The sequence below is a fragment of the Cyprinus carpio genome, chromosome B19, assembly GCF_018340385.1.
Source record: "Cyprinus carpio isolate SPL01 chromosome B19, ASM1834038v1, whole genome shotgun sequence".
NCBI classification, from domain to species: domain Eukaryota; kingdom Metazoa; phylum Chordata; class Actinopteri; order Cypriniformes; family Cyprinidae; genus Cyprinus; species Cyprinus carpio.
In genome coordinates this window covers 7,749,797-7,776,414 of record NC_056615.1, presented here as the reverse complement: position 1 = coordinate 7,776,414, position 26,618 = coordinate 7,749,797, and the positions used below count along the sequence as shown (strand labels likewise).

At 37.6% G+C, this 26,618-nt stretch overlaps 3 protein-coding genes, 1 long non-coding RNA gene and 3 other non-coding genes across 19 annotated transcripts; 5 read left to right on the top strand and 2 right to left on the bottom strand.

Annotated features, from left to right (window-relative positions):
- Nucleotides 1–144: 144 nt before the first annotated feature.
- LOC109063750 (alpha-tubulin N-acetyltransferase 1) lies at nucleotides 145–12,797 on the bottom strand. Of its 13 annotated transcripts, XR_006157259.1 has the most exons (13): nucleotides 12,263–12,794; nucleotides 10,375–10,435; nucleotides 10,190–10,281; nucleotides 9,956–10,013; nucleotides 9,763–9,876; nucleotides 8,957–9,058; nucleotides 8,558–8,603; nucleotides 7,194–7,239; nucleotides 6,704–6,778; nucleotides 4,882–5,086; nucleotides 1,828–1,931; nucleotides 1,628–1,709; nucleotides 380–516 (listed from the first exon to the last, which is right to left on the bottom strand). XR_006157259.1 is itself a non-coding variant. In XM_042745186.1 (12 exons), the coding sequence occupies exons 1-12, from the start codon at nucleotides 12,352–12,354 to the stop codon at nucleotides 240–242; spliced, it is 1,272 nt and encodes a 423-aa protein (XP_042601120.1). In that variant the 5' UTR covers nucleotides 12,355–12,797; the 3' UTR covers nucleotides 145–239. The 13 variants fall into 13 exon arrangements, 12 of the variants coding, with proteins under 12 accessions (XP_042601120.1, XP_042601118.1, XP_042601119.1 ...); XM_042745186.1 differs by lacking the exon at nucleotides 1,628–1,709 and having other exon boundaries at nucleotides 145–516; nucleotides 12,263–12,797; XM_042745184.1 differs by lacking the exon at nucleotides 7,194–7,239 and having other exon boundaries at nucleotides 148–516; nucleotides 1,628–1,730; nucleotides 12,263–12,795.
- A 441-nt stretch (nucleotides 12,798–13,238) lies between these two features.
- Nucleotides 13,239–15,831, top strand: LOC109063819. Its single transcript, XR_002013304.2, has 8 exons — nucleotides 13,239–13,398; nucleotides 13,616–13,695; nucleotides 14,192–14,250; nucleotides 14,467–14,536; nucleotides 15,088–15,134; nucleotides 15,211–15,272; nucleotides 15,451–15,519; nucleotides 15,666–15,831. It is a non-coding gene; the product is annotated as an uncharacterized LOC109063819 (long non-coding RNA).
- Nucleotides 14,061–14,127, top strand: LOC122140881. The gene has a single exon (XR_006157423.1). It is a non-coding gene; the product is annotated as a small nucleolar RNA SNORD52 (small nucleolar RNA).
- Nucleotides 14,326–14,392, top strand: LOC122140880. Its single transcript, XR_006157422.1, has one exon. It is a non-coding gene; the product is annotated as a small nucleolar RNA SNORD52 (small nucleolar RNA).
- Nucleotides 14,947–15,013, top strand: LOC122140882. The gene has a single exon (XR_006157424.1). It is a non-coding gene; the product is annotated as a small nucleolar RNA SNORD52 (small nucleolar RNA).
- A 301-nt stretch (nucleotides 15,832–16,132) lies between the features above and the next one.
- On the top strand, nucleotides 16,133–20,575 carry LOC109063820. Its single transcript, XM_042744996.1, has 2 exons — nucleotides 16,133–18,653; nucleotides 19,254–20,575. The coding sequence occupies exon 1, from the start codon at nucleotides 17,700–17,702 to the stop codon at nucleotides 18,627–18,629; it is 930 nt and encodes a 309-aa protein (XP_042600930.1). The 5' UTR covers nucleotides 16,133–17,699; the 3' UTR covers nucleotides 18,630–18,653; nucleotides 19,254–20,575.
- Nucleotides 20,576–23,404: 2,829 nt separating this feature from the next.
- On the bottom strand, nucleotides 23,405–26,618 carry LOC109063821 (E3 ubiquitin-protein ligase PPP1R11). Its single transcript, XM_019080833.2, has 3 exons — nucleotides 26,353–26,618; nucleotides 25,030–25,138; nucleotides 23,405–24,225 (listed from the first exon to the last, which is right to left on the bottom strand). Exons 1-3 carry the CDS (start codon nucleotides 26,428–26,430, stop codon nucleotides 24,044–24,046), a joined length of 369 nt encoding a protein of 122 aa, XP_018936378.2. The 5' UTR covers nucleotides 26,431–26,618; the 3' UTR covers nucleotides 23,405–24,043.

Genomic DNA, 26,618 nt, shown 5'->3' with positions numbered 1-26,618 from the left:
TTGAAGCACTGATGTCACATGAACTATTTTAACAATGTCCTTACTACCTTTCTGGGCCTTGAAAGTGGTAGCTATGTTGCTGTCTATGCAGGGTCAGAGAGCTCTCGGATTTCATCAAAAATATCTTAATTTGTGTTCTGAAGATGAATAAAGGTCTTACAGGTTTGGAACGACATGAAGGTGAGTAATTAATGACAGAATTTTCATTTTTGGGTGAACTATCCCTTTATCATCTTACGTCACCAGGGCCGCGTGCTGCGATACTCTTGTTTCTGTCGGACCCACTGGGCTGTACAGCGGCTCTCCCCAACCGTCCAGGACCATCCGCCTCTCCCTCCGCCCCTCTCCATCTCAGCCGCTCCACCTTTCCTCCAGTCCTCTGCTCTGTTCTGTGACACTTTGGTCTGCAGCTCCTCTTTGCGGTCCAGGGGTGTTATGGAGGTCTGCTCCTGAACATGATCTTTCTTAGTGGCGGCAATTTTCGGAAGGGACACAACCTGGCCTTGAAGATGCGGTCTGGAAAACAAGACGAAAAACAATGAAAGATGGAGCGGAAGAAGCAGAACATTAAACAGATGATTTCAAATGAATTAAGTACAAGGCCAAGGCTGGGAAGAAAAGCAGCAAGTGAAATCAAACTTGTATCAGAACAAGAAGAAAGAAAATGATAAAGTAGGAACATGCACACACTGTATTTTCTGACTAATAACTAGGCCCACACAGAACATACACGCTTTCGTGATAATTTTTTTTTTTGCACTGATTGTTAAAGATAAAATGCAAAATGATATGTTTGGATATATTAAGGTTAAAACTGATCTGAGAGTACTGGACTCGTAAATGCAGCTGAAAGCATTATCATTTTAAACATTATCTTATAATTTCTACATGTTTTTTTTTTTTTTTTTAACTTGGCAAACTGAAAAACATACTGAAAAATATGCAAATAATAAATAAAAGTTTAAGAAATTATTAAAAAAAAAGATAAATTATAGTTTGTCAAGTTTGTCAACACATCAAAATAAGTCTACTTAAGCATGACGAAAGATTAAATATGTAATCATGTAAAATATACTAAGTAAAACTTTAAATTTTACAATTACAAAGTGCATTTTTTGAAGTGTACTTAGGTGTGTTAAGAAACCTCATCATGAAAGTGAGCTCTCTTTAAGTGCACTTAAGTGGCCTTTTATTTCATTGATATTAACTGCAAGTACAATTACATTAAAAAATATACTTCTAGATCTGAAGTACACGACAGGTCAGAGACCTTTAGGATTTTTGTCCTCCAAAAAAAAAAAACATTAACAAGCATGAATTATGGGGTGAATTATGCAGCAAATTTGCATGCTCCGGGTTAATGTTTTGCTCAAATCCTAACCCTCAGTGTGAGCTATAATAAAAGTGATGCTTGGCTTGGCAAACTTTATTAACAAACAAATTCTGCAGAAATCGCCAGTGCTTTCTGTGGAATTCTGTAGGCGTTGATTCTGTGGAGGCCTAGTCATTACCTCGCTCTCAATCCCTGGTGTTTCTTCAGTATTCGCTTCCAATTCACATGTAAATAATACAGCAAGCAGCACCAGGTGAAGTGACTCTCACAAAGGTTATGCGAGAAAAGCCCGACCTTTCTGAAGTGTGTTTGTGTTCCACTGCATCTGCGTTTGCCCCTGTGTCACACACTCTCTCACAGAGCTCTGCTTTCAGCCCTGAGGAAGCACACACGACAGCTACTAATGGTTTACTAATGTGGTTTCCTGAGGACCATCGTAACGCTTAACGGTGCACCGTGGTAAATGGTTGACTGCGGTTCAAATGGTGCATTACCTGGAAGCTTCAAGGGGTTCTGCTGTTCCACCAATAATTGCCCGAGGTCTCGGCTGTTGATATGGCGACTGTAGAGGTTGCTCCTGGCAACCAGACCCTGATGGCTACAGGATGTGAGGAAATGGACAAACAACAGCAATAGAGGTACGGGACGGAGGGCCGAGAAGGGAGGGAAAAAGGAGAAATAAATAAAAAAAGAAAAAAAAAGAAAATGAACAATAAAAAATAAATGTGACAGAAAAAAAGGCACAAATAAAAACGGAATTAAACATAACCTCAAACGCAAATTCAAAACCCAACATTGTATGAAAACAAATTCTAGTGAAAGAGGACACAGGCAATGATTGTGTAACGTGACGGTGGATTCTGAATATCAAGAAAAGACTAATATGGTGTAATGTTGCAACTTAATGTCTGCTTTTCTTTTGGACATTAGAGTTGCAGTCAAATGTAGTGGCTGATATTTTAGGTCTTAAAATATCAAAGCAAGAGGCAATTTGATCCACAAGCTTTTCTCAGGACCATTTATTCAGAGCTATTTTGTGTTTTAACATTTAAACTGATATAATTGGCATTTTAGGGGACACATGTAGTTCAGACAAGTTTCTAGAAGAGTTTAGTTCATCATTTTAACTACAGTATAGTGTCTGACTACCACAAAGTATGCAGATACTTCATGTTTCACATGGGATCTATTGTTTTAGAATTTTGAACCATACAAACTTCTACTTTTGCAAAATGCTTTCTATTCATCCATTTTTTTTTAAGAAAGAAAAAGTAATTTTAAGCAGCACAATCTTGCTATCTTGGATACTAAAATCAGCATATTATAATGATTTCTGAAGGATCATATGACACTGAAAATTGGAGAAATTATGCTGAAAATTCAGCTTGGCGTCAGAAATAAATTACATTTGAAAATATATTAAAACAGAAAACTTTAAACTGTAATGATACAGCATTTCACAATATTAATGTTTTTATTGCATTTTTTATATATTAAAACAGAAAACTATATATATATATATATATATATATATATATATATATATAATATATACATATATATATATATATATATATACAGTTTGTGTTTATTTCTCATATTTCTGTATTTCTCAAGATAAAAATCTGGACCGAAACCAAGGTCCTGAGGTGCACATGACCATAGAGTCTAGACTCTAATACATAACATCTCATTTCCTTTACAGGCTGTTACAATAACCTGCTATATGACAAATGAATTCATTGACAAGTGAATAAAGAATAACTAGAATATTTTCAACTGTAACTTTTATTACTTGCTGCTCAGGAGGACAGAGAATGTTTGACAGTTGAGGGTTAACACTATAGTAAACTGACCTGTAAAAACTCTATTCTAGCTTCTAAAACACTCTTATTGGAAAAGGTACGGAAAAGACCAAAAGGGATTCCAATATAATTACAAATGTGTATTATCAAATCATTTTCCAGGAAATCTGATCGTTCATACACTCACAAGGCAGAAAGCAATATCATAAAGGTTTAGTTCAGTCAAACAATAAAAATTCTGTCATGACTTTTTCCACTCATAGGCTGTTATTTTATCTGTGAAACACAAACATTCTATAGAATCTTTTGATGATTCTTCAAAATTCTTCTTTCAAGTTCCACAGAAAAATAACAAAAGGTAAGTAAAGAATGACATCAATTTTGATGTTTAAATGAACTATCTTTTCAAAGGAACAGTTCACCTAACAATTAAAATTTGCTGAAAATTTCTCACCCTCAGGCCATATAAGATGAATTTGCTTCTTCATCTGAACAGATTTGGAGAAATGTAGCATTACATCATTTGCTCACCACTAGATCCTCTGCAGTGAATGGGTGCCGTCAGAATGAGAGTCTAAACAGCTGATAAAAACATGAATATTATAAAATATCATGGCGAGAGTAGGGGAGACCGGGGGCAATTGTATTGTACATTTTATACATTTTCCTTCATAACTTAGACTACTTGAAATACACTAGTCATCTTTTGATACTAGAAACAAATATAAGTGCACTAATTAATAATACAACTGATATATTTTTACTAATAAGGACAAGACTATAATATTAAATTAAATGCAAAAGGTCAGAGTGTTTCATTTGCTCCCGGTCTTTGTTTCTTACAAACACACAGCTTTCCCTTCACACAGTGTTAATTGATGTACTGGAGTTGTGTGGATTATTTGTGGATGTTTTATCAGCTGTTTGGACTCTCATTCTGACGGCACCCATTCACTGCAGAAGATCCATTAGTGAGCAAATGATGTTATTCTCCAAATCTGTTCCCATGAAGAAACAAACTCTTCTGCATCTTGGATGACCTGAGGGTGAGTAAACTTTCAGCAACATTTTCAATTCTGGGTGAACTACTCCTTTAATTTGAACTAGCTAAGAAGTTTAAGACAATGAGGTTAAAGACTGAGGGTCAATGAAAGCTGAGCCTAGATCTATTTAGAGAGCTGGCGTGGAATGAGAGAATGAGAAAAAGAGAGAAAAGCATGTATTTAAAAGGAAACAAAAAGTTGAAACTCATTGAATAAAGTGAAGGGTTCGACAACAAAATGAGCGTGTCATAATTGGGGAAGTCAATGCATAAAACGAGCATGTCAGGAGGAGAGAGAAGTGAAAGGAGGAGAGAAAGAGAGAGAGAGAGAGAAGAGGAGGAGATATGTTTAGCGCTTCTCCAAAAGAAAGTGGTCAAGGCCGCTTACGTGTTAGAGGAATAAACAGGCCGCGTATCTGACCTTTATGCGGAACACAGTGATACAATAATGATGCACTAATGAGCTGAATTCACATTCCTGCAGCCAAGCCAACCATGCACTTATCTAACACAGGAAGTGGCTCTTAGTGAACATGAACAACCTTAGTGTCTCTTCGCTTTCATTCCCACAGACCAAGTGCTCTCAGCCGCCAAAATAAGCCCCAGATGGAAAAAGCGAAGAGGATGCAATGTAAATATTTGCAAGCAAAGTGCGGATTTAGGTATGCTGTAACTGGCCGTGAGGTGTGGTTGAGATGTACCTGGTGCGTTTTGCCCTGCAGCTGTCGTTGAGCTGGGAGGAGGGGGTCCCGGGGGCCGCGGCAGGGCGGAGCGGGGCCCGGCTGGGGGAGGATCCCACACTGAGTGAACGGGATTGCGGAGATGACGGAAGCAGAGGGGGAGAGTTGGGGGGACCCGCGGGGCGAACGAACGGCCAGGGGAGAGCCCTCTGCTCCTCCCGAACCACTGCGGAAGAGAGGAAGTGACTCCTCTTACCGATTCCTTAACAGTTTCACTTATGATTCTTTTAGTACTTTTAAGGAAGAGATATGTGAAAAAGTGAAATGCAATTCCATTGCCTCACTATAAATTACTGGCTCATTACAGTCATTTGTTCAAGAATCAGACTTCACTAGTTGTGCTGTATGTTTTTGATTCACTATAAAGAACTGTTTGAATAGAGTCATTTGTTCAGAAATCAGATGCCATATCTTTTTGATTCACTATAAAGAACCGTTGATTACAGTCATTTGTTCAGGAATCAGACTACACTGGTTGTGCTGTTTGTTTTTGATTCACTATAAAGAACTGTTTGATTAAAGTCATTTGTTCAGGAATCAGACTACACTGGTTGTGCTGTTTGTTTTTGATTCACTATAAAGAACTGTTTGATTAAAGTCATTTGTTCAGGAATCAGACTACACTGGTTGTGCTGTATGTTTATGATTCATAGCTGATGCATAAGAGTCCTATGTTCAGTTGGACTACACTGGTTACATTGTATGTTTGTAATTCACTAAACAGAACTTATTAGAATTATTTGTTCAACGATCAGACTACACTGATTGTGTTGTATGTTTTTGATTGGCTAAATCAATGTAACTAGAGTTATTCGTTCAGGAGTCAGATTACACTAGTTGAACTATATGTTGATGATTCATAACTGATTCATAAGAGTCATTCATTCAAGAATCAGACTACACTAGTTATGTTTCATGTTTTTAATTCAATAAAAATTACTCATTAGAATCATTTGTTTAACAATCAAATTACATTGGTTGTACTGCATTTGAATCACAAAAAAGAACTGGCTCCCAATAGTCATGTGTTCAGGAATGTGATTACACTAGTTTATTTTTAGTTTTACATTGTGTTTTTAATCAATTCTTAAGAATTATTTATTAGACATTTAGACTACATCAGTTGTCCTATATGGTTTTGAATCACCAAAAAGAGCTGACTAATAAGAGCCATTTGTTCAGGAATGACTTTTTTCCCTTTTCTTGTTAGTTTTTAACTCACTAAAAAGAACTGATTGCTAAGAATCATTTTTAGACTACGCCTTTATGCTTTTGAATCACTAAAAAGACCTGGCTCATAAGAATGTTTAGTATCGGACTACACTAGTCTTATGTAGTCCGTTTCACACTGTAGATTTAATAGTGAACACTGAAAAGTAGTGCATAATTTGGAACATTTTGTCTGCTCGTAAAATGTCATTCCATTCCTGTATTTTGTTCCACCTTGACACCTGTATGCTTGTTGACTGAATTGATACATGGATTCAGATACTCACAGTCCCCAGATTTCAACCCTAATATTTCTAAACTAGGAGTGAGAGTACTTGTTCCTTGCAAAATGCCTGTGATCACTAAAAAAAGCTCTTTCCTAAGAACTCTAAAGTAACTGGTGGACCAAATCAAGACATTTAAAGAATAAAGGGAGGCCTGTTTCCAGCTAAAACTATTTATTACAGCGGCTGGATGATGTCAGTATTCAGCTAGTTGGTGTAAATGTCAGCTACTAGCGTCTGTATTGTGCCAATTGGTTAAATATATGACAGAGACACTATGAGTAACCCACCTTCTCTTTCCATTAGTGAATATGGTTTGATCTCTCCCTCTGGCTTTTTTGGCGGGACTTTTCTCAACTGGACCGCTGTAATGGTCAGAAAGAGCCAAAAGAAACAACTGGTATGATTGAGAATAAGTCTGGAGTACAGTAAGCAGTTTAACAGCACACTGCACTCTTCACACATATTCATATCCATAGATATCCATGGCCATAATGCATATATCGATTATCATTCCACTGCACTTTGGGGAAGACATATAGCACTTATATATAATTGGATTTTAAAGGGGAACAGCAAGGGATCTTGTAAGGAAGTGAATTTGTAAGCAATTTGTTGGGATTGATTGATGTGGGCGGAGGTTATGAGTGCAAAGGAAGAGTCTATAGTGAGTGGACTCGCTCCTAAACCATGAAGACGCAATAAAGGAGTGATAAGTAAGGTGCAAGCCGGGTGACGGTGGGATAGGGGAAGGGAACAATAGATATTCAATGTCCTTACAAAAATCCGTACATCCCCTGATCCGTCGAAGGGGAGGGAGGTGTTCCTGGGTGGATTTCATGAGACAAAAGCACTTGAACAATAGGTGTATTGAGTTGTTTGCATGTTAAACTCAGTCTAAGGCAGCTATCAACTATAAACAGCCCAGATCTGGGCTTGGTGAGTCATATCTATATATACACATAAATAAATGCACTGGAAATGTTTTTACAAGGCACAAAGATTATAATGTGAAAATATAATATGATGATGGTTTAGATCAGGAAATACACTTGGTTTGAATATAGAAGCACTGAAAATATGAAACAATAAAAGAACCAAAAAAGACAGCTGTGAGCATTATGGACAAACACAACTCAACAATTAATTGTGGAATCTGCTAAAATGCAATTTGTTTGCAAGGCAGCAAAAGAGTATTGTTAAACATTTTAGAGAAACTTCAAGGTTCTGGATTTTTTTTTTCGGCATTAAATTTCAGTCTAAAGTTACTCACCAGCTGGCTGATAACTATACATGGAACAAGACATGCTAGTTTAATAGTAAGAAAGATAGCCTAACCCTAAGGTATGCAAGTGAACATGTGATCCTTATCAACTCTCTGAAAGAAAAAGAAAAGTTTTATCTCAAACCAGAGCCATTAAAATGAAAGAAAAATAATAACAACTATGCTATGATATTTTTGTGACAGTTGCAGTTTTACAGAGACACTTGAGACTAGTTGTACAACTACAGTGTTTGTCACCAATATGCAGGGAATATTTTAATTAATTACTTTTTAGTATTATTGTCCTCTATTATAGCATAACTAATATTTTAGCTTATATTTTATAATTCAGTTTAAGTTTGAAAATTTAGTCATTGTTTTGTACTTTATCAGTTTTTATATTCTATTTTATGATTTATTTACTATTAATTAACATTTAATTTGAATTATTATTATTTATTTATTTTTTTTACATTTAATTTTAGTTTTTACTTTTAGGTTTTTCATCTAATATTTATATTTTGTTTCAATTAATGAAAATGATTTTGAATATTTTTTAACAATAACAGCAAGGATTAAAATAATGAAAAATACAGTTGTATAGCCAAAATAAACATTTATGGCAGGTATTTCCTTGTCACTGTCAGGTGTAGCTTGAATGAAGTGTATGTAAAGTGGTTCGAGCTGAATTACTTGCAGAAATTTGAGGAAGAAAAGAAGAATAAAAAGAGGAGGAATTTCAATACAGTGCTGCCTCGCACGTATTATAATGAGGGGAATGGGAGGCTGTTGTCCTGAGAGAATAATGAACTGAACACTGGCACAGATCCAGAACAACATTCCAAACCCACAGAAGAAAAGTGATGCAATCAGGCATTACCTGATCTACTCTGGAAGAATCCACTGAACACCACAAAGTTATTCACCTGAGAAGAACAAGTGTGACAGGACAAGAAATTAATGAATTACATTATAACAGTGTTGTTTTGCAACGGTCATATACACACCTAACCGTTCCAGGAAAACTCTATAGTATAAAGTCTGTATTGTGTACAAATCAACACACTCACGTGTCATGCACATAACCCATATCAGGATTTACATCCAAGGCATAACATGTTATTATGATATCTAATGAAGTCGTTTTCATCAGGTTTGTTTCTGTTAGTTTGGATTTCTGAGAATTAAAACCTCACTCCACATAACATCAAAACATGCTCTGATTGGCTGTGATTGCTTCGCGCCATGCAGTGCTTTCACTTTAAAAGGTGGATCATACCTGAGGCACACTGTTCTTGAGATCACAGTGCTTTTCTAGAAATGACAGGAATTTAGGAGAAGGTCTATCGTAGGCCATCTGTTCAGGCTCCACCCGTTTGTGCTGCTCAATCAGAGAATATGATCAGGACAGGAGTCACAAAATACAAACAAATCTCATGTTGTTCCCAACCTGTGTCACTTGTAGTTTTTTTTTTATAGATATTTGGTAAAATGTCAATGCTGCTCTTTTCCACACAAGCGTCAAAAAACAGCATAAACACAGTCCATACAACTAATGCGCTATATTTTATGTGTATGAGAGCGTTGTCTGAGAAAACACCAAAATATATGGTATTCACATTTTAAATTTAAGTTATTCAATAGAAATCGGAATAAAATGCATGTATTTTAATGTGCAAAACATAGTTTTACTTCTGCTAACTCAACTTTGCCATGTAGCATCTAGCAAGGCTGAAACGCATAAAAACCAATGCTGTTTAGCATCATTAACATCAAACCTGGTCTTGATGGGGCAAGTCTGAATATGTGCACTTGCAAATAAGTTTTAAAAGCTACGATGAAGGGGAAAATGATTTGGGAATAAAGAATTGCATTTCAGTTTTTATCTTCAGAATTGGAATGAATTATATTGACCTTGTCCTGTTGTGTTTTTGTTGTATGGAAAAGAGCAGCATTGACATTCTTTGAAACATCTCCTTTTGTGTTTCATGTAAGCAAGAAAGTCACATGGTTTGGACTAAAATGGGGGTAAATAAATGACAGGATTTTCCTGCAAACTAAATCAAGCCGCCGACAGACACTCACTTTCAGCATGAAGTCAAAGAGCTCGAGCCCGTAGCCATGTCTCTGCAGTGTCTCTGTCACATAGAAATCCAGCACACATAAAGGCTCGGTTTCCAAATGCGCCCCCCGTTGGTCCTGGATGCAATTACAACATACTGTAAATCACTAATGTATCAAGATTTAATCACCAACTCAATAATGAGCAAACACTTACAAGTAAAAACAGCTTCTTGTAGCCAACCTTCAGAAATCCAACGATAACACCCCTCCCGCTGGTAAAACAAAAGACAGGAAGAGGGAGTCAAAGACTGTTATTAACAGCAGAAGTGGATGTGTTTATATTTAATGGAAATGGAAAAACAGGAAGGAGAGAGGCCAGCTGTATTGACATGTAAATAGATTAAATCTGAAGCATAGGCTGAGGGAGGGACAGAGAAAGAGAGCGAACCCGTTCTGTTCTCCATCTTTCAGGAGGTAGAGATGGTGTCTGTTGGCCTGGAGCTTTGCAGCACTGGTTATAGGAGCAGGCAGCTGCTGGGCCTGAGGAGATACACACACACACACACGACATGATGACAGGCTGAAACTGAGAGTGAATGACATCTGCAAGCTCAAAAAGACAGTCTTTATCACCTTAGAGGAGGCTTTGCCCAGCTCATCTATAACTGTGCTGATCTGAAGAATAGGATCGGGTCTGGAGAACAAAAAGCAGGTATGTTAGGAATCTCACACAGACATTTTTATGAAGAGCATTTATGATTCCAGTTATGCAAGTCATAACAGATGCGTACACCTTTACAAAGCATAACTGTTTCGGTCAATGGCTGATAGAATTAAATATATACATATAAACCACATGAGATCTTTAAATCTTTCTTTCTGTGTTAACATATTTCATATCAAAACATTTGGGTGAGACATATCAAATGGCTTTTCCTATTTTTTTAAACAGCCAAGAGGCTGCCATTAAATCATTATATCAGAGTTGGGAATCATGATTTGTTCCAAGGACAGGTAGAGCAATGGTTCTCCACTAGGGGGCATCTCCCGGAGGGCCCCAGTAAGCAGTTATATTAATATAATCTTTATTGAAAAGATTATGAAAAAGTCATTATTTATTCTTCACACACACACACAAATAAAAAATAGGTACAACATTAACTTGACATTACAATATTTTTTCTTTCATTTATTTGATTTAGTTTATACATGAGATACCAGCTTAGATACGAGAGCCTTTGAATACTGTCTAGAACAAGAGAGAGCCTTGGAGTCCAAAAGTTTGGGAAACACTGTGCTAAAGACCATCTGACTGCATTTGAATAAATATTTTGAACTTTAAATGTGTACATCTGCAGTGAATTTTGTCAATTTTTAGCAACAAATTAGCATATATAACCTCATAGTTAACACACAAAAGGTGTGTCCTAAATTGCATACTTCTGCACTATTCTATGACATTATTTTTTTTATATATATAAATAGTGCAAGTAGTGCGTTCACACTGAAAATTGAGAAAGGAAAAAGTGCTCTTTAAATACCTGGATGATGCACTTAACAGAAAAAACAAAGTGTGAAATGTCGAACACTTAATGCACTCAACTGTTATGAATATAAAATTCATACACACTACATGGCTGAGTACACAGTGCATAAGCACATAGAGTATAAGTGCATAGTGTATAGTTTCTAATTTGGGACGCAGTTAAAGACTAAAAACTGCTGGTTATATAAAAATATTTTTGGCGAATTTTAAAATGTATTTAAAATCAATAATTATTGTATTTATTGTAATGTATGATGCAACATACAACGTTGGTTATGCATGCTAAAAAAATCCCCACAAATACCTTCATGTTAATAATGGCTTTTTCTTGCATTGCTCTGAAAATACGGAATTCATTACCTGCTTTTATAAGTTTTTAACTATAATTGTTATTTATATATCCTTTATTATTTATTGTTTGATTGTATTTGTAATGCATTGTAGCACTTCAAGTATAAGAAAAGCAGATTAAAAATAAAATGTATTCTTACAATATTTTACTGTATTATTTTTAGAAAAAGAATTTATATTAAATTAAATACACATGCTTATGCATTAAAAAAAAACGTATCTATTAGAAAAGCCTTTATTATAATCTATCTATGTATCGCATGGTGTGATTTCTTATAGTTTAATTAGAGTAAAGTCTGTTTTGCAGTCTTGCAGAATCAGCACGGTTCAGATTAAACCCATGGCAGATTAAAACAGACTCATGTCAGATTTGTCTTTTACTCAGGGCCGCATTTGCATCCTCTGACGTCAAGCTCTCCATACAGCAATGGGCTTATCATTACAGGAAAAAGATGACAAAGATGACCTGGACCAAACGTCACATCTAGCCTAATAAACCCCCCACTGGCAACAGTATATGTACAATGCACGACTGTGTCAACCACTGTTACAAGACAAAAGCAGTGCATGCTGCAGACAGATCGCACCCATCTCTCTCCCAGCACACATTAAAACACACATTACCTCCCATGCGCTTTCCGACCTGCACTCAAGTTGTTATCCAGCACTGTAATTCTCTCGGGGAAAAGCGCGTTCAGGTCGAAAGGGAAATCCATTGTAAGCACCGAGCTGAAATCTTAAGACAATACACTACTAATGCCCTACTGCAGATTCAGACGCTTTTATCACAGTGCCAATCGATCCTCACTGCATCACTTCAAACACCGGCTCCACATTAGCGCCGCTTCAGCGGTAGGCTGGTTTGTAGCGGTGTTATCAGTGCTTCTTCTGTCCTCCCATTGTGTTTGTGTCCCTCCCTACTGTGTGTGTGTGTGTGTGTGTGTGTGTGTGTGTGTGTGTGTGTGCAGCGGTCCGCTGTAGTACACCGCACACACGCCTGCAGGAGTCCAGACGAGAAAACACCGCAGAAGTCGCGCAGCACCTGCGAATGTTTTATAGTTTCTTGTTATAGCTCTAAAAATGTAAACAACAAAAACAAAAAATCTTTAGACAGCTGCGGCTTCAGAAGATTTATTTCCGTTTCCTCTTGGCAACGACGCACAACTTTGTGCTGCATAGCAACCAACCATAACATAACCATATAAACACAGCAATATTTAAACGCTTATATATATATATATATATATATATATATATATATATATATATATATATATATATTTCGTAATTTTTATGTTTGTTTTCCTCCTGCAACCTTCCTTTAACAACATTTAACTTTAACGCGTAATGATTTATTTTTCAGTAAATTTTCCAGTAAAATTTTCAGCAATTTCTACTGCATGCTGTATGACTGTGCGTTTTATATATTAATTAATGAACAGTTATTAGTTAAAATAGTATACGTAAATATCTCTGTGGCGTGATAATTGTTTTTTTTTTTTTTAACGATACAAATATCCCATCTGTAAATTCAAACGAAGTCATAGAAACGCCATGCATATATTTTTATTTTAAATAAAGTGTAAAGAAGAAAATAACGTTGAAAAAAATGTTTAATTTATTATCAGCTCAAAAATAAGCTTAGATTTTCATTCAGGCAGATATTTCGCTACCCTGCCTGCAGCATTAGGACCCTCTTAAATATCCTTCCCTGCACGCTGTGCGATCCTTTCCATGCTGAGGATGCCACGGTGCCTCAGGTAACGGTGAATGTAGTTTACTTTTATTTAATTATTATATTATGTACCCTAAAACATAGTTTAGTGCTTTATATGTATGTTTAGTTAAAGACGCTGACGTGGCCTCGCGTTAACGCTCATTCAAGAGCTCCGCTGCAGCGCGTGGCCTCGCCTCGTGATCGAGATCAACATGCTGACGCGAATATGACCTGATGATATTACGGTAATTGTTTTGCAGATCATATCTACTCGAACTGAACAATGATGTTTTGGGAAACCAAATTTGGAAGAACGTGCCGAAGCTGCAGCAGTGTCCCAGTAAGTACGAGACAGCATCACTTTAGTTTTACCTCAGGGGTTTTCAAACTGGGCTCCGGGGACCTCAAAGGCCGCAAAAACTGTAAAAATGTGGGTGGAAAGTGAAATAAGTGCGTTCAATTAAAATACTAAATTAAAATTGATTTAAATAATTACGTTTACAGTCCTATTAAAGGGAGTAAAACTAGAAATCTGCAAAAAAAAAAAAGATTTTGCAAGAATCCCCATTTCTGATCGTTTCCACAGTATAAATATGGTCTTTACATATATAACTGTCTTTTAAACTTTAGGATGGTAGTCCCTCTGAACCCATTTGGGGTTCTGTGACACTTAAAGATTGAAAACCCCTGTTGTCTGTTATTGCATGTAATGATGAATCTTTAGACTAGAGTCTCTGATTTACTCGTGAAGATCTTCACAGTGCACTGAACACATGCTGCACCGCTCAAGATTGGTTTGTAGTGGCTTGGATGTCTCTAAATGTTCATTTTTACAGATTGGGTGCGAGGAACAGACATTGCCAGGTAGCTGATGTCTACAGCTGACAACCAATGGGTAAGAACTAGTTTATGTAGAGGAAACCATGAATAATTGGTCATTTTCAAAGGAATCATCTTGTCTATTATTGCATGTAATGATGAATCTTTAGACTAGAGTCTCTGATTTACTCGTGAAGATCTTCACAGTGCACTGAACACATGCTGTGCAGCTCATGATGGAGTAGAAGTGATTTGGACTTTTTCTAAATGTTAAAGGGTTTGTTTTACACAGATTGGGTGGGAGGAAGAGATGTTTCCAGGTACTAGCTGAAGTCAACCAGCCAATAGCTGACAACCAATGGGTAAGAACTTCTTTATGCCAAGGAAACCATGAATAATTGGTCATTTTCAAAGGAATTATCGGTAACACTTTAGAATAAGGTTCCATTAGTTAATGTTAGTTAACTACTATAGTTAACATGAACTAAGCAAGAACAATCCTTCTACAGCATTTATTAATCTTAATGTTAATTTCAGCATTTACTAATGCATTATTCAAATCAAAAGTTGTGCTTGTTAACATTAGTTAATGCACTGTGAATTAGCATGAACTAACAATGAATAACTGTATTTTCATTAACTAACATTAACAAAGATTAATAAATACAGTAATATATTGTTCATTGTTTGTTCATGTTAATCAATACATTAACTAATGGAACCTTATTCTAAAGGGTTACTGAATCATCTTGTCTTGTGGTCTATTATTGCATGTAATGATGAATCTGTAGACTAGAGTCTCTGATTTACTCGTGAAGATCTTCACAGTGCACTGAACACATGCTGCACCGCTCATGATTGGGTTGGAGTGGCTTGGATGTCTCTAAATGTCTAAATACCTTTTAACCTTTAGGTTGGATTCCAGCAGAATGGTTCATCGTGACAGTCGATGACTACAGGGTAAGAAATTGTTTTTCTTCTGTCTTTGTAAGTGTGCCCCATGAACAATCTCTAACAAATAGTGTTTATTTTCAAGGTTTTCAGCGATGGGTTTGAAGCCAGTATGGATGTTGTCTCCAGCCCATGAAGCTACATAAGGTAAGTGTCCTAACAGCATTTCAGATGTTTTATCAGTGATGTGCAGTGATGATGCAACAGACTAGAGTTTCTGATAACAACATGAAGTTATTCACATTACTGAGCACAACGTTTGATTATAATAATGTATTTTGTTACGAAGAACGTCTAGATAACATTGGATTTTAATTTTTTTTAGGTTGACGTGATGCCAGAATTATGTGCCAACGATGGGCATATTCCTCTGAATGCACAGACCTGTCACTCTGTAAGAACACATCCTGTAAATTTAACTTGGGTTATGATTTATTATAATGAGTGCGTCAAGTAACTTTCTCGTGGCGCACTGAAACACAGACATACAAATACACTTATTTTCCCCATTTGTAATCTATACACTTGTTTTCTTTTAAGGATGGAGGTTTATGCCATGGCAGAAGAGTTGTGGTGACCGGTTTGGAGCACAACGCTGAGCTGTCAAGCTGTGTAGTACACTTGTTTGTGCCACTGTATATCATTCTCAGAACAGTTTGATTAAGTAACTGCTTGTTTTTGACTAATAAAATCACTTACAGCTCAATATTAAGTTGCTGGGGTTTTTTTATGGATGTAGCAGGTCCACCTTGTAGGTTTATGGCTTAATCTTATTCATGTTGTAGGATACTGTCAAACATAGATAGATATAGATATATATATATATATTATATATATATATATATATATATATATATATATATATATATATATATATATATATATATATATATATATATATATATATATATAGGGATTACGAATCAGTTTGTGTAGTTTGTGCAGTTTTTTTTTTAATTACGAAGTACTTGTGTAAAATTTATCACAAGTACATTGGATTTTCTTCTGTTTGTTAGCCATCTCGAAGGACTTTTATTATGGAAACAGGTCCCCTCACTGGTGGCTATTATCATATTTGACTTCACTGTACTTGACTCACTTTAGCTAAATGCTTGCTCGTATTTTTTGCTGCTAGCCTACCCGTTTTGTAACAACTACATTTTGGAAATCAACATCCTTCAGTAGTTTACACGGAGGGTCACGAAGGTCATTGGGTCAGCGATGACATAATGTACCCGGTTCAGTTCTTCAGTTCTTGTGACCGAATCGTTCTTTTGAGTCGGATCTTTTCAATGAATCTCTACTGACTCCACCTCCGAGAACAGATCGCAAGAAATTGTTGAGTATATTTCTCTTACTAAATGAAGTAAAAGTTGTAGTGTGGTATTTCGAATTCGGTATGGCATATTAGCATACTTTGTTTACTATTTAAAAGCGTTTTGGCTAAACCGGATACCGTTGGCTGCTTGTTCTCTTGTCGCTTTGGATAAATTCCAGCCAATCGCTTTTATACACGTACGATTCGCAACGAAATACTTGTAAAGAACAGCAATATGTGGCTTAATTAAATAAACGCAGCGCCTGGATGTCAGCACGTGGTGACACGAATCATGACGTAAAAGAATCACTGAAGTGATTGGTTGAACCGGTTCTTTCATATGAACCGATTCACTGAAATGAGCCGGAGTTCCCTTCGCTAGACACGTAAACCAGCTCGTTCTCTACACAACGACAGTTTAGCTGCGTGAGATTATCTCGGTCTGAACGCCGTGAGTCCGTTGGACTTGAACCGGACTGTTTTTTCGCACGGTATCGGGCTGTTAAAGTGCCGAAACGGTTCAAGTTACAGCATGTTTGTGCCGGGCGCAAGTGAACAGGAATGTGAAGCTGGCTTCGATAAGTGAACTCGACTGTTTATGCAACTGAAGCAGAGAGACTGATGTCTGGAAGGAGTAACTGTATGTCCTTACTGCAGTCACACAAAACTAAAGATTTGGGGTGGCAGGTATGTTTGATGATCCGGTCGCTAGTGTGCAGACATCGATACAGTTTAGCGTGTAATGTTAATGTTGTGGAGCCGATCGGCTAGTTCAGACATGCTAACCGACGTCGTTTCGCCCGAGGAAAACGTTTTTAAAGCTCAGAAATAAACGAAACCCCAATACCACAATAATATTTTTAGTTGTCGTTTGTCATTTACATAATTAAAGATTACATTATCGTCCTGTCATTTAGTTATTTGCACGGGTGTGGCCGTGGGGGTTTTCTGGCTGATTTGCTCCAATACAAACACGCCTTAATACAGGTCTGTTGAGGTGGCATTGTTCAGATGCGTCTTATACTTGTGGCAGTGTAAAACTTTACAGTTCGTCTTAAAGCAACACTCAACGTCGTTTTTTGAAGCTTCAGTAGCTATACAATTAGTTTAAGAGCTGTCTGTGCTTATTGCTTTATACTATAGCTATTAATGTGTAATTATCACTTATATTAGCTTCCCCCCCACACACTGACACTTTATTAATGTTATAGCATTTTAATTTTCTCCGTTGTGCATTATAAAGTAATAGTGCCGACATGACCGCAGTTGTAGGGCGAGTTTGGGGGTGGGTCAGTCCAGCGAGTCTGTACTCCTCCTGGGGCAGTAAAACCAAACCTGAGAAACCCCCAACAACGGAGATTCAGACTAAAAGCAGATGGGGCTTATGGGGACTTACTGCCTGGGTTTGGAGGGGCGAGGACCCCAAAAAGGACCAAAAGACAATCGCTGAGGAATTCTGGGAGACCGAGGAGACTTTCAAGCCATTGGAAGTTGAAGAGCTGGGGCCTGATGTTGAGATTGAGAAAGCAGCCGCCCGAAGCTCCTCGCGCTGGTGGAGCCGAATGCTTCCATCCAGATACTTTTTCTGGCCCCGGTGGTCGCTGTCCACCCCGCTCCACCAGCAGAAATGTGCCGGGTGGAGTGAAGGGACGTGGGACAGCGATGAAGTCGATGGGGAGTCAGACTATGGGACGCCTCCGCCGTCCCCCACGCCGCAGACATCTGCATTCCAGTTCTTCTCTCGCTCGTGGACGGGAGAAATCGTGCCTGAGCACTACGATATTTGCTTTAATTTCCTCCGCCACCTCTTTGACTTGTTTGTGGTGGGCTTCCTGACCACCGTATCCCCTCCGACCAAATTCATCTTGGACGTGCTGGGGGTGCAGGGGGCGCTGAAGCTGTGGCTCCACGGGATGGTCATGTTTCTGGTGTCTTCTGTCGGGATGGCCGGACTGCTGTGGGTGGTACAGGAGTACCTGCTGCTGTTCGCGTTGATCTTCGGTATCGTGCAAGCGCTGGTCATCTCTGTCAGCGTACGCCCGAGTGAGGCTTCGGCAGAGGGGGATGATGGGAAAGCTGACGGAGAGGTCAAAGAGAGCGAGGAGGAACAGAGCGACATATGGGAGCAGAATGAGCCACAGCAGACAGCTGAAGACAGCAAGAAAGGAGTTAAACAAAAGAGCTGAAGTCCTGGGGAAAGTCTGTTTTTGGTAAGTAGCTATTTCTGCCCACAGAACCGGTTTTCTTGTTTTGTTTGTGCTGGTGTCATAAGATAAAGACTTTCAGTGGAGAAATCTATCCAACCCATATAGCGATGCACCAAAATGAATTTTTAACCGAAACTGAAACGGTTTTCATTTAGCTGAAAACTGAAACTGGAAGTACTTAATATTTACTGTTTGATTTTAATTATTAAATTGACTACATTTGAATTCTCTGACTTTTTTATATCAAAAGTTACTAAGCACAAAGTTTGTGATTTTATTATCATTTTAATTTGGCTTTTTTTTTAATATTAATATTCACATAATTTTTTTATTTTTTTTTTTATTTTATTTTTTTGCAATCTCGATATCATATTGATCGCCCTGCCCTATTCTGAAGTTATATGATAACATTGTGACAAACAGTCCCAGATTTGAATCAATATTGATTAAAACTCTTCTTTCCAGCATAGCTCAACATCAGTGAGAGTACATTTTGGCAGAATTTTTATTTTTGGATGAACTGTTCAACCCCCAAGTAGAACACACAACTATCTGGCTTTTCTCGTATTGCAATGATGAACCGTTTCTCTGCTTCTGTCACAGGTTGTCGACATGCTGATAGTCTTTCATTGAGGATCTAACCACTTCAACACCGACCACCAACAACTCCCCATGAGCGATTGAAGAGCACCCTAAATATACCAGCAGCACCTTCTCTCCACCAGTGGAAAGTTTTTGCTCACTTTAAAATGTAATTTTAATTTTCCCAAAAACATTTTGATGTAGCACACCAGCAGGAGAAGTGACCGTGTAAAACTAGAACATAACATCTGCCATCTACACACCTGAAGAACCATGTACAGAACTGAGGAACCAGCAGTGATGGATTGTCAGGGAATTTCACTGAAATACTGCGCGATTCTGAAAGCTGAACTAGTTTTTATTTTTACCTTTATATGGTGATTTAACAGCTTTGCGACTTGTGCGTACTGCACATCTGCATGTGTCACTTTATTCCTAGCTCAATATGGCCTCTAATGGCATCATCGGATTGTTTATATCTGCAATGTGTCCTCTTCCGTTTAATGGGTTAAGTCGCCCATCCTTAATTCGGTCCATTAGTCCAGTCACAGGCAATCTTGGTGTACTTTCTGAGTGCAATTATAGAGGAACTGGATGCAGATGATTTTTAAACTACTTTTTTGCATACAGCAGACCTTATGTTTATTTTCATTCATTGAACTGGTTTATAAAAATCTGACTTCCTTATGTTTTGGGTTACATCATTAGAACCACTCTGTGTTTAAGGTGTATTTGTGTACGCTTTGTTACAGCATTAACTGCAAATGTGTTCTCAGTCTTACGTCATTTCTATTTCAGTTGACTATATCTGTTGTGCCTCTCACTATCTGGTACTTTGGCCAGTTCACAGGGAATTATGGGTAAAGAAATTAGAAGTAATTTTGCACAGTTGCGTACTGACAGCTTAATATCCAATGCGTTGTTGCACAAACTTGTCTCTCGCTTGCAAGAATAGCTTTCTCTTCCTGAATGTGTTCCACAGTTTTTTTTACCTATGCATGATACTATAGAACAATGAAACATTTGTGAGTGACTTTTCCTGGTTTATAAGTTTCCAGGTTGTCCATGTCAGTTATTTAAGTGCTAGAATTGTTGGTTTACTACAACCTTAAGCAATGCAAGAATATGTGTAACCTTTGAAGGTTCTTTAAAATGTGTTTTTCCATTACCACTGAAGTGCGGGCCACTGCTGAAACCAGACAGCTGTGAATAGAAATGTCTGCTGTAGAGTGAAATGCATTGCAGCTCAAGGATGGATGTATCTAGGGTGTGAGATCTACATCTACAGTTCTTAAGTGCTGCACACTGAGTCTTTACAGCTTAATAAACTTTCTTTCCCCGTATGTCATGTCTGGAGTATGTATGTTTATATTAGGACACAGATTTGATCTGTTATGGATCAGTCTTTCTCAAGTAGTCCAAAAATCGTGTGACTATTTTTATTTTATTTGTTTAACCACAGAAGCCATCTTTGTGTCATGGCTCTATGAATTTAAATTGTATAGATGTTTACCGAAAACTCTATATCTCGACTAAAATGTGCTGTTATGACAGAAGGCCACTATGGGTATTATGAAAATTAAAAACGGTTGTGCAACCTCCAAAGATGATTTTTACATATTAACTTTATCATGCATTCTATATATCATGGATCAGCGTTTCACGCTTTCTGACCAATGAATGATCTTCCAGTTGTTCATTTTTTGTTTTATATATATAAATATATAATAGTATACTGTAATAGTATATTTTAGAGCAGAGCAGACCATGAAAAAAATACTAGAAATTTCCATGTGTTTTAATATTTAATTCATTTCCATAATTTTTTACAGACTTTGAAATGATCGCAATAATTAAAGGGATACTCCACCCCAAAATGAAAATTTTGTCATTAATCACTTACCCCCATGTTGTTCCAAACCTGTAAAGCTTCGTTCATCTTCAGAACACAATTTAAGATATTCTGGATGAAAACCGGGAGGCTTGTGACTGTCCCATAGACTGCCAAATAAATAACAGTGTCAAGGTCCATAAAAGCTATGAACGTCGTCATCAGAATACTCCATCTGCCATCAGACTATAATCTGGGTTATATGAAGTGACGGGAACACTTTTTGTAAGCGAAGAAAACAAAAATAGTGACTTTATTCAACAGTTCCTTTGTCAACAGTCTCCTCTGTGTCTCTCCATATCACTGTATGCTCTTCTGTGTCATCCGCACCACAAGGATGCGCTGTTTCTTCATGTGTTTAGCTTCGATTTGAAAGAAAACAGCACATATTGGTGGCGCGGATGATACAGAAGAGCATATGGTGATATGGACTTTCATAACTTTTATGGACCTTGACACTGTTATTTATTTGGCAGTCTATGGGACAGTCACAGGCCTCCTGGTTTTCATCAAAAATATCTTAAATTGTGTTCTGAAGACGAACTGAGCTTTAACAGGTTTGGAACGACATGGGGGTAAGTGATTAATGACAAAATTTAAATTTTAGGGTGGAGTATATTGTATTTGTTTTAGTAATTTTTAAAAAAATATTTTCAGTTCAGTTCCTAATCTTCAGGTTTAAATCTAATAATGATATTTTGCTTTATTTCAATTTATTTTAATTAAAGAAAATGATTTATACGTTTTAGTAAATAATCCACAGCTCTATTCTATGCTGCTAAAGCATGTTTAAATTCTGACTGTCACTTTCCACATGACCGCTCTAAACCATTTTACTGAAGCTTCTGAGCTCTATTAATAATACATCAACTGAATCATTACATAAATGTGCATTTCCTAAGGACTGAAGAGAATCAGGATGAGAGTCAAACACAATCAGGTTGCCATTAAGCATTTAATAGATATAAACAACATAATTTACCATCTGTTTATTCATGTTAAAACCACTCTATGACCTTTGCTATGTACATACAGGTGCATTCACAGTAAAGGGATGACAGATGCATGTGAATGCTGGGATGCTGATGACTGCAGTGACGGTCCTGATGGGGATCAACTGTAAACTGTATGTGACATCAGTGGAGAGATGATGCTTTTTGCATTTGGTCTCGGCCAGCATTCAGTCATGCACTCTCTTGCCCTCTTTATACCACATATAATCAGTTTACACCTTAAAGCTCGAGTCAAACTACTACACACCATCCTGACGGCATGCACTCTCCCATATTTAGCTGGACTTTATAGCCATTTCTGCCTAATAAAAGCAGCCATAGTGCCTAGGATGAGATGAGGCACCTTACATGTCACGGTGATCTTCCATATAACACACAAAACATGTTCCCTGTATTTTGTATAAGGCATGAGAATGAAAGGAAAAGATACCAAATCTACACATTTTCAGATCAATCCCACTGTTTAAAAGAATAGTTCACCCAAAAATGAACATTTGCTGAACCTTTACTCATCCTCGGGTCATTAAAGTATTAGATGAGTTTGTTTCTTCATAGGAAATGTAGCATTACATCACTTGAATGGATCCTTTGCAGTGAATGGGTGCCGTCAGAATGAGAGTCCAAACAGCTGATTTAAAAACATCACAATAATCCACAAGTGCTTCTAACTGTCCAAAACAGTTCTAAGCAAGTAAGTAGGTGGATGTTGATGTGAGAGGACATCTGGGGGAGGTAAGCATTATTATGGATTATGAACTTGTATTTTGGCCAGACATGGCAGGTTTTTTTTTTTAGTTAAAAACGTCTTAATATTGGATTTGTTTCTTGCAAACATGCAGCTTTTCACTTCACATGACATTAATTGATGGACTGGAGTGGTGTAGATTACTTGTGCATTATTGTGATGTTTTTATCAGCTGTTTGGACTCTCATTCTGACGGCACCCATTCACTGCAGAGGATCCATTGGTGAACAAGTGATGTAATGCTACATTTCGCCAAATCTGTTCCCATACATAAACAAATTCATTAACATCTTGATGGCCTGAGTAAATCTTCAGCAAATATTCATATTTGGTTGAACTATTTCTTCAGTTTTATAGCTGCTGTCAGTCTTGTGTAATGATCCAGGTGGCGTTACAGCATCACAGATGTTTCTCACTCCACTTCACTAAGTCATAAACACATCGATGTCTTTGCACGTACATGCCGAGTCTCTTACTAGTCTGATTGTCTGAGGGGAGTCTCACTATAACTCAATCAAACTTATGACGGCTGATGGAGATCATTTAATGCGCCCTTGTAAAAACACCCAAAGGGCTGAGTTCCTGAAACTTGCCATGTTTTAAATTCACTATAGCACACAACACATATTATGCTTGAAGTTCCTCAAGTGATCAAGTGATATGAAGAAATTCTGCTGCTAGAATTGTGACACCGCAAGGCAAATTATATTTGATTAAAAAAATTCCTTTTTTATACTGCATTTATTCCTTTTAAATCCGTTTGATTCGAACGTGAAGCTATAACCCTGCTGAATCATATTTTAAAGTGTAACTCCATTAAAATGTTCAAATGAAAAAGATCAAGTTATTAAACGCAAACAAATAAATATAGATTTTACAAAAGAAATAAAAACCAATGTCCTATGCACAACAAACATCAATTTTCCGCAGCATTCAGATCGCAAAAAAAAGGTTTAGTCTTCTTTGAGTCATTAAACTAATGACAGAGGAGAAAACGAATCACACTGCATTGCTCTACAAGCTTTCATTCATCAAAAAGCTTCCGACACCCCGTGATGGTGTGATGTAATCGGATGTGAGTGAGGATGAGGGATTATGAATGTAGTGCCCACGCCGTCTGTTACCCTTCCCTCCAAACTGACTCTCCCGCTCGCCTCAACTACTAGTGAGGGTTTGTTCCCCCAGAGCTAGGGGGCGCTGTGCCCCCTCCACCCTCCCTCTGTCCATGGCCTATTCTCCCGTGTCCCAGAATGCAGTGCGCGCTTCCGCAGCCTTCCTCGTCATCCCCCTCGCTTTCCGAGGAAGACTCGCCGAACTGCCGAGGCTTCTCGTAAACACAGCAACCTGAACACATCAAAGCCATTGTAGAAGAACGTGAAAAACAAATAAATCGGAGGACGTTCTATTTCAAGAAACAAAGCATTCAATAGGCAGCTTTGAGCGGATGCAGATCATTTAAAAAGGTCAGCTATTTAAAATCTGGCCCAGATCTGCATGTCCTACACTATTTTCAAGTATGAAACAGATTCTAATTTTATACAAGAAATGAATATACACATTAAAGGGATACTCCACCCCAAAATGAAAATTTTGTCATTAATCACTTACCCCCATGTCGTTCGAAACCCGTAAAAGTTTTGTTCGTCTGCTGCGTATGTGCTTCTGTGTCCTCCGCGCCACAAGGATGAGCTGTTTCTATGTGTATTTAGCTTTGATTTGAAAGAAAACAGCACATTTTTGTGGCGCAGATGACACAGAAGAGCATAAGGTGATGTGGAGAGACACAGAGGAGACTGTTGACAAAGGAATTACTGAATAAAGTTGTTATTTTTGTTTTCTTCGCTTACAAAAAGTGTTCCCGTCACTTCATATAACCCAGAATACACATCTGATGGCAGATGGAGTATTCTGACGACGACTTTCATACCTTTTATGATCCTTGAATTCTAATTTACTTGGCAGTCTATGGGACAGTCACAGGCCTCCCGGTTTTCATCCAAAATATCTTAAATTGTGTTCCGAAGACAAACGGAGCTTTTGCAGGTTTGGAATGACATGGGGGTAAGTGATTAATGACAAAATTTTCATTTTGGGGTGGAGTATCCCTTTAAAAATCGATTCAGAGCAAGAACTCAAAACAAGACTCACACTTTGAAGACCTCCGGCCCAGATGCTCATTGTCCACCGTGTCACTAGACCACTCCACTTTCTTCTCCGTCTTCCTTTTCCTGAGCTTGATGGTCAGGCTTCTGCCCTCCTGAAAGCACACGAAGTGAATGAAGAATATTAGTGACATTAATAAATATTTTGACAGCTATGAATAACCATTAATAGTTATGATGATGACAACATTTATCACATCAACCATTGTTCTGGCTTTGTGTTAGTTACCACTGCAAAACCACAATAAATTAATATGGGATCTTACTATGTACTGCAACAAAATCTGCTAGACATACACCATGCATTCTTTAAATGACTGGAAAATACCATGCATGATGCTATATGGATAAGGTAATCATTTAATATTATGGTGTAACCATTTTATAACAATATTTTATTGGCCAAACATTATGAAGACAATAGTGTTCACAGTAATTGGGAAATGTAATTACCAAAAAAAAAAAAAAAACTTTAAATAAAATAAATGTATAAATAAAACACACACACACAAACACACACACACACACATATATATATATATATGTGTGTGTGTGTGTGTGTGTGTGTGTGTGTGTGTGTGTGTGTGTGTGTGTGTGTGTGTGTGTGTGAACATACTGTTATAGATTTTATTAACAATTTCATATTCTATTTTAATGTCCTTTCAAGTTTTAGTAGTTTTGTCAATTTTATCTATTTATTTATTTAAATGCCTGCACAGTTTTTTTTTTTAAGATTTTAGTATATCAAGTTAAACGAAAATTTACGTTTAAATGAAAATGATAAATGCTGTTTTAGAATTATAAGTTCTATAATTTTAGTTAACTATTACTATATAATTTTAGGTAACGCAAATGCGTATTTTCACCGGTTGTAGTTAGTTAACTGGAATAACACTAGTACTATCCCATGTACTTCTCCTGCTGTAAGTGTTGTAAAAGTGTGCGTATTTAAGCGCTGCAAAAAGCTTTCACAATTGTCTATCATTTTAATTTAACACTAACAACTGTAGTAACTAACCTGAAAACTGGTCACCAGGGTAAATATCTCTGGAGACTTACAGGTGGGTCTATGTTGTGATGCGGGTTAACTTGTGATCATAACCCGCTGAGAACACAATCCCTGATGAACATGCTGCTTACTAAACAGGCCTTGCGCTGGTATCTAACGTTAATCAGTCTATTAAACTACTCGGTATGATGTGCTAACCACTAAACGATCAGTTAATCGCAGAGCCGCTGGGCCGCTGCTTCACGGCTCTCGGTGCAGCTGTGGCTCGTGATGGTGTGCACGGTATCTAGGGCAGGGTACCTGCTGGGGCGGAGGCGGCGTGCCCGTCTGAACGGTCTCCGTTATCGTCTCACTCGATGTACCTTGCACCTCCGCCATGGCGCTGATCAAACCCCAATAACCCTTCCAGCGGCGCTCGGTCGCCTTCAGTCGACGGGAGTCTGCTCTCGGGTAAAGGATGTTAAATCAGTACGGCTGCAGCTCTCGGGACGTCGAGCTAGACGCTATATGAATCTGAGATTAATGCAGGAGATGAATTTGCGCCAGTCTAATCACTCCTTGAAGCG

What these genes read in the sequence shown, in the direction of transcription:
- LOC109063750 (XM_042745184.1), bottom strand. Translation starts at nt 12,354, where the DNA reads ATGGATTTCCCTTTCGACCTGAACGCGCTTTTCCCCGAGAGAATTACA. An exon ending in GGTCGGAAAGCGCATGGGAG is followed by an intron (nt 10,436 to 12,262) that starts GTAATGTGTGTT and finishes TTTGTTCTCCAG; the next exon opens with ACCCGATCCTATTCTTCAGA. An exon ending in TTCACTAATGGAAAGAGAAG is followed by an intron (nt 5,087 to 6,703) that starts GTGGGTTACTCA and finishes TCTCTTCCGCAG; the next exon opens with TGGTTCGGGAGGAGCAGAGG.
- LOC109063820 (XM_042744996.1), top strand. Translation starts at nt 17,700, where the DNA reads ATGACCGCAGTTGTAGGGCGAGTTTGGGGGTGGGTCAGTCCAGCGAGT.
- LOC109063821 (XM_019080833.2), bottom strand. Translation starts at nt 26,430, where the DNA reads ATGGCGGAGGTGCAAGGTACATCGAGTGAGACGATAACGGAGACCGTT. An exon ending in CGCCGCCTCCGCCCCAGCAG is followed by an intron (nt 25,139 to 26,352) that starts GTACCCTGCCCT and finishes GTGTGCTTTCAG; the next exon opens with GAGGGCAGAAGCCTGACCAT. An exon ending in GGGCCGGAGGTCTTCAAAGT is followed by an intron (nt 24,226 to 25,029) that starts GTGAGTCTTGTT and finishes TGATGTGTTCAG; the next exon opens with GTTGCTGTGTTTACGAGAAG.